At 28.9% G+C, this 7,497-nt stretch overlaps 1 protein-coding gene across 2 annotated transcripts; it reads right to left on the minus strand.

Moving 5' to 3' along the window:
• On the minus strand, positions 1,968-3,896 carry LOC109336672 (dof zinc finger protein DOF2.5-like). 2 transcript variants are annotated; one of them, XM_019573419.1, is made up of 2 exons: positions 3,751-3,896; positions 1,968-3,217 (listed from the first exon to the last, which is right to left on the minus strand). In XM_019573419.1, exon 2 carries the CDS (start codon positions 3,191-3,193, stop codon positions 2,369-2,371), a length of 825 nt encoding a protein of 274 aa, XP_019428964.1. In that variant the 5' UTR covers positions 3,194-3,217; positions 3,751-3,896; the 3' UTR covers positions 1,968-2,368. The 2 variants fall into 2 exon arrangements, with proteins under 2 accessions (XP_019428964.1, XP_019428955.1); XM_019573410.1 differs by having other exon boundaries at positions 3,769-3,874.

The following is a 7,497-nucleotide window of genomic DNA, read 5'->3' on the forward strand; positions in this document are numbered from 1 at the left end:
CTAAATGCAGTCTTAATGTAGAACTTAGATTATATCATATATGTATATTCATATATAATATATATACCATGTAGATTTTACCCACGAGTACTGTTTTTTGCCTTCCAGGTGAATGATCCTTCTATTAATGTGTCACTTGTTTCAAAATTCTGTGATAAATAGTAGAAGAACATTTTGATTTTCAAAGATGAATGCACCCATGGTTAGGGGACAAGCTTAAAAAGAAAGCCGAAAGATGAGGGAAAAAATTTTGTCCAACTTTTAGTGTTCTAATTTCGATACTCAAAATATCATATTAAATCACATTTGAAAATTTCTACACTAGCAATTTTAAATCACCATATATGATATATAATTTGTTTTGCTAATAATGGTTACAAATAAAATTTTAATATTTTTATCTTTCAATATAATTTTTTTATGATCCCTATAAATGCATCAAATTTTGATTTTAGTTCATGAAACTTTTTTGCGTGTCCTTATATTTTTGGAATATTTTGTAACCAGTCTCAGTCACTAGCTTTGGATGAAATATGATAACATGACTAACAAAAACTAGGTTACTGGTGTCATGTGCCGGGGGTTATTTGTCCATTTAGATTTATGTATTTTGATTTTAATACTTATAAATTAAATTATGTAATTTTGATTTTTTTGTACTACTAAGTGTATCTCCTCATCTTATGGTAATTGGTAAGGAACTAATTTGTTTTGGGGATCGTGGTGGCTGCCACTCCCAACAAGTGTCGCTCACATGAATTGAACCATTGACATTTTAGTCATTCATAGAATCAAGTGAGACCTTACACTACTAGATTAACACATATCTAATTTTGATTTTAACCTCTTAAGTTAAAGTACTTTTGATTTTAGTGGTTGAAATAGTTTATATTTGAGAGGAATGTTTGGGGGCCCACTAGAATACTAAATTAAGGAAATCGGATCCTCTTTGGTACAGGATCCTCAAATATTTAGATGTGAGGGATGAAAAAAGTATAAGTTTTTAATTTATTTAATGTAATAAAATAATAAAAAAGGTGACCTTTTAAATTTTTTGGTGTCACATGTGAGAATATGGGTCCAGTACCTGACTATCCATACATAATCTAGCACCAAACTAAGGTAGGCTTAAGAAATTTGCTTTAGTCCTTGAATATTCTATAATTAAAAAGCAGGTGGATGGATGAGATATAATGGAGACTCATGGAATTGAAGTCTTTCAAATTAACTTAAACTGCAAGTGGGGTATCAATTATATTAGGTTAGTGTTTAGTTGGAGCAGGTAATCCAACATTCAAGATTTGTTAATTATATAGTCTTGGCTGTTATGGTACACATACAATTGACAATGTGTTTTAAAATTCTAGCTTGCATTAAAAGTGGGTGTGACATTCCCAACTCAGCTAAAACATTGAGATCATAGAACACTTCCTTGTCCTTCCTTTTTTTGTTTTCTTTATCTATTATTTTCAGAATAATTCCAATAAGTGCTTTCATAGTTGGAAGAATCTCACATGTGATAGTAATTTAGACAACAAAGCTGATTGCCCATTAATTTTTCCATAGACATAGATACAAGAGAAAAAGATGTATATAGTGAAGTGTAAGAATTTTTTACATTGTCACTGCATCATCTATCATTCATTTTTAATTATCATTAATTTCTTAAATAAAAGTAATACAAATGAATGATAATAATATACTGACTGTGTCTAAAACTTTACACTATCAGACGATATAAAAGGTAGCTAGAATTAAAGAGCACAAAGCACTACTCAAATAAATTTATATAATTATGGTTACAAACTTTTTAACATCCAACTCCTTTATCATCCAAAGGTTATTTTTGGACCAAATATTTGAAATATATAAATGAAGGTGATACCATTTCTCACAGAATAATTCATGAAAAAAGGTGCATGTCATGGACGAAAAAAGGTCCAATATTCATCTATTTATATATATATATTTGTAAAAAGCAACTGAGATGAGTTGTAAAATCCTCACAATGCTCAAATAGCAAAGACAGTGTATACAAAACAAGATAGCATCTCTTTTATCAGTGTCTGTATCAACTCTCTTTGTATGACTTTCTAGCAAGTTATGAAAATAAAATTTAAAAATACTCAATTTCAGTATATATTAAATTTTGTTTTCTTAACCAATTAGAATAGTGCATGGAGAATTGACACAAATAGTGATAAAGGTAATTCATACAAAACAAAGTGACCATGTGTACCCTATTGTTAGTTAATGAACAACTTAAAACAAATTATTCATGAGAAAAGAGAAAAATAGGGAAGAATAATAAAGAAGATAATAATGCATGTTCTTAGTTTCCTAGTCCTCCCAACATTTCAATCTTTACTTACCATGACCCTTCACCAATCATTCCACTCCAATATCCAGTACTTGCTGAATTTCCTTGTTCCTTATTATTGTGTTCCACTTCAGCACTACCAGCATGAGAAAGCTGTTGCTTCACATCTCCAAAAGGGAACAAAAGTCTTCCATCATTCTCTTGAACCTGATCATGATATGATCTATTTCCAACCCCATGATCAACTGAGAAACCAAGATTTGCTTTAACTTCTTGCATGGGGAACCCAGAAGGGTAAAGGGAACTTGAGTTTGGCATCAAGGAACTAGGAGCATAAGGATTCAAACCCCTAGAAGCCATGCCAGACCTTAACAGCTCCAAAGCAGAAAGAGAAGTTGGACCAGCAGAAGAGTTTTGGTGATGACTAGTGTCACCATTAACCATGTCAACAAATGAGGACATGCCATGGTAATTGTGATCCATAGAAGGGAAAGCAAGGTTAAGATCATGGCCTGATCCTTGCATTACTTTAGGGTTTTGAGAGTTAGAAATTATAGCTGATGATGATGATGATATTGAGAGGGTTGGTGGGTTTAGGTCTGGAATAACCTTTGATGTTGCTGAGGTTGAGGGTGAGGTTGTGGTAACTTTCTTGTTCTTTCTAGAACCACCTCCAACAGGAACATTTCTGAGAGACCCACCTTCTGTCCAATACCTTCTACATGTCTTGCAAAAGTATCTTGGTTGTGTGAGGCTATAGTTGTTGTAGTAACAGAACTTGGTATTAGTTGAACTGCACCTTGGACAATTCACTGGTTCTTGTGGTGGCTTAGGAGCTTTCTTTTCTATAACAGGCCTTGAACATGAATCCATGATGAGTCTCACAGGTCCAACCTCCTGAGAAACCCCAAAAGAGAGAGAACAAATAATCACAAGTGTTCATGGACTAAAGATTTCAAGAGCTATTGATTTCATGTTTAATGTCACCATTTATAGTATCTTTGATTATGTATTTATGTTATTTAACAATCATCACACGAGATAAAAGGTGAAGAGAAGGAAGGAAAAAAATTAAAAGCTGTATTTATGTATTTATGTTATTTAACAATCATCACACCATTTATACTAAGGACCTGATCGGAAGCTTGAAGATTAATAAGGTGGAAAGATATAGAAGGTTAATAAATATGTGGACCTAGGAACTAACTATCATTGATATAACATCTTCATATACTAGATAAAGATATAAAATGAAAACACAGATACAAACAACTCCTAAGTCTAGGGGAAATTATATATGTGCAGCTTTTAAACAATCCCTAAGCCTAGAATAAGGTGAGAATTGTGCATCCAAGAAAAGATATGGTAAAAGTCTATACTCAACTTTGGCTATATGAATTCAAAGAAAAGAAAGTGAAATTAAAGATGAACTGAGAGAGAGAATAGACCTTGTTTGTCTGGAGCTCCAGGCTTAGTGCAAGAAAGAATGTTTTAGTTTGTTTGTGGGGTGGCTTTATGCGTTGGCTTACTTTATGAATAATGCAAAGGAAAGGGAGAAAGAGCAAAGAAAGTGTATTTTCTCATGCATATGTTATAGTAACTCAAATTTTATAACTTTCTCATATAATAAATCAAAAAGTTTCTCTTGATTTTCATTTTTTATCTCTTACTCTTTTGCCTTACCATTTTTTAGTCTTCAAAATTGCTGTCAATTTTAAAAGTAAATCACATAGCCAGTGCTTCTAGTTCAAATAATATATGAATAGACATCAAGAATTTGCAATAATTAAGGAACTTAAGAATTAAGTCACTGATTGAGCAAAGCATGTTACTTTAACATTATTATATAACTAGTGTGTCCAGACACTTCATCTATACCGGTCAATATTGCATAGTATTACATATTTAATTTTTATATATTTCATTTTTTATAATTAGAACATATTTATTGTATTCGGTGTATTTTATATTATAATTTTTTGTATTTATGATCATGTATAGTTTAAAGTGAGAGATATGGTTAATTAATATGTTGGTGGTGGTTGATTAGGATTATATGGTTTGTGTAATAATTAAATAATGTGAAGTGTAAAATAGGAAGTGAAAATTACACCCTAGTAAAAATCACACGTATTTTCCCTTTTATATATAACTAGCGTGTTGACAGGCACTCTCGTGCCTGTCAACCCACTTTCCTATTGTTTATAATGTATAATTTATATGCTATAAATATCAAATATAATAATTTGTTAGATATTATAATTTGGGGTTGAACATGTTTGATTGAGGTAATTAATCAATTCTATTATTTAAAAGTTGAACATTCAAATAATTGAATCACTTACAATTATCTTTATAGGTCATTTTCCTTTATGAAATTATACATGTACCTTAGATATCTAGATTCAATCAATACAATAATCTGACTTAAATGAACCAATAATGAAATTATAGATTTATATTTGTACCTGAGTGGTTATACCAGATATATGGTTTATTGAATGTGTTTAATAGAAGTATTAATCTCTATTAAACAATGATCTTATTGAATCTGTTTTATAATTTAGTATATAATTATATGTTTCTTACGGTCCTAATCAATTAAGTATTGTATAGATAAATTAAAATATGTCAATTAAAAATAAACATAAAAACAAATTAAAAGTTTCAATCTCATTTCACTTAGAAAAGTTATTATTGAAACAAAATTAGTTGATCTAACTGATCCTCACTCATTTATCATACATTAATGAGATATTTAATCAATTTCTTCTTTACCCCATATCAATGGTACATATAAAAAGACAGGAATGGTAGCGTATAATAGTAACTCTTAGTCTTTTAGTTTTCCAACCATATATATATAATAATTAACAATTATTTACAGTTTAATTTTCATTGGAACATAAAATAGTAATGAAAACATGAGATTTAAAAGGAGCTCATATTATTTCTCTTACAAATAATGGTCGTTTTCATACAACAAATATATACATATTTTGACTTTATAACTTACTATATAGAATTATATATACTTCATGATAGTAGTTATCTTTTAATTGATTATGAATATTTTTTACATGCATCAAATGTAGTAAAACATATGAATGAATAAGACCACGCCTTCTACTCAAAATTATGGGATGGTTTTATGTAGAAACAATCATCTATAAAAACATTATTGAGTAAATTGTAAGTGATTAGTATACTTTTATCACGTTTTTCATAACATGATCTTTTGGTGATAACTCATATTCCAAATAATTTATGTACCCAAAAAATATTCTAAATAAGTTAAAGTACCAATTATCTTTCCAAATCACATATGTTATTTACTTTGCATAGAAGAAGCAAAGATAAACAGTAAGCATGTAAGAGTTATATTAAAAACTAAAATAATAAATATCATTCAATAAGATGAAATTATAAAATTTACCGCTCTTAAATGTAGATAAATTAATTAGCAATTAAGTTAATAAAGATTGCAAAGTTATAATTAACATCAATGTGGGTCAGTAAAGATTCCGTTGGAACCAATTATAAAAAAGTCAGTTGACTCACCGGACTTGTGAGCTTTTGAAGTGGCCCCCAACAACAACAAAACCAATTCAATATTTTATTTGTTATACTTATACCACCAATTACTACACCAAAGTGGAATGCCAATGCATCACCCGTGTCGATTGAAACATCCTTCTCTTTTGATTCAAGGACAATTATTTCAACAACTCCACTTGTGGGATGAACAACAGATTTTAACAGTTAACCAATGTAACAACATAACTTCATTAACATAAAGTATAGAATAAAAGAGAATGACGAACATTTATTTATTGTATTCATTCATGGAATATATTTTATTACCATGAAATGTAGTTATTGTTAAGCCTCTTTTTTGAAAGAAAAAAGAAATACCTGAAAATTGGAAGAGGAAGATAATGAAGAATAAAAATGGGAAATACCTTTGGTGCATTGCTTTGTCTTTTTAGAAATGCCATCCTAAAATAATATAATGGAAAAAACAATAACTAAAGATGTGTTATACTTTCAAATTATATAATTTAGGTAACAATTTTTTTGAATGTGGTAATTTTTGAAAAAGTAACTAACGTGTAGTTTTTTTAAATTAATTCAAATGGGAGGTTTTAAACGGTTCTAAAAAAATGTGATTAAAAAATAATAAAAATGATAGTTTTTGAAAACTAAGTAATAATGAAAACGAAGGGAACATTGTGTATATAGTTTTTTTGGTAGAAAATAGAAAATACTAACGATAAAATAGGAAACTATAAATTACTCTATGTATAGTTAATTATTTTATGTTTTTGCTTTATAAACCGAATAAATAATTTAGATAAATAATAAAATACTTAATTTGTGTATCCGTGTGGATTCACGGACAAGTGGGTAGTTATAATCTCAAACTACGCCATCCCCACTTTTATAAAGTGGGATCAGGTTATCCCAAACCTAATCATAGCAGAGTTTCCCCTCCAAAATTGAGACGAAGTAGGAGGGATTACTCACAAGTTTGAATATTATTTTCACACATATTACACGGATTTCAAATAAAATAATTTATTTAAAAATTAATTACCAAGCAAAAAATGTGATTTATGGTTTCAGAGTATACTAGTAATATCACCTCCTTCCCTAGTGATGTTTTAGAATTTAGGATGTTTTAAGCATTTTAGGCAGAGTTCATATTGCAAAACGTGATTTTAAATATATCATTTGTAAAACGTATAACTTTTATGTGTTAAAAAAATTAGATAGCTACAATTTTTATATATTTTACCTTGAAGAATTATAATTTATTTTTTGTGTTTGATATACTTTATATTGTATTTTTTTTATTATAACTAGTGTGTGCAGATACTTTATGTCTGCTGACGAATATTGCATGATACTACATATTCAATTTTTATATATTTCATTTTTTAGAGTTAGAATGTATTTGTTGTGTTTGGTGTACTTTATATTATTATTATTATTTTGTATTTATGATAATATTCAATTTATTGTGAAATATGTGGTTAATTAATGTGTTGGTGATGGTTACTTGCAATTATATTATTTTTTTGTAAGAATTAAATAATGTTAAAGGCAAAACAAAAAGTGAAAATTGCACCATAATGAAAGTTACACAATGTTTTGTCTTTATATATAGTATATAT

Source organism: Lupinus angustifolius, chromosome LG02, assembly GCF_001865875.1.
Source record: "Lupinus angustifolius cultivar Tanjil chromosome LG02, LupAngTanjil_v1.0, whole genome shotgun sequence".
Lineage (NCBI taxonomy): Eukaryota > Viridiplantae > Streptophyta > Magnoliopsida > Fabales > Fabaceae > Lupinus > Lupinus angustifolius.

What these genes read in the sequence shown, in the direction of transcription:
- LOC109336672 (XM_019573419.1), bottom strand. Translation starts at nt 3,193, where the DNA reads ATGGATTCATGTTCAAGGCCTGTTATAGAAAAGAAAGCTCCTAAGCCA.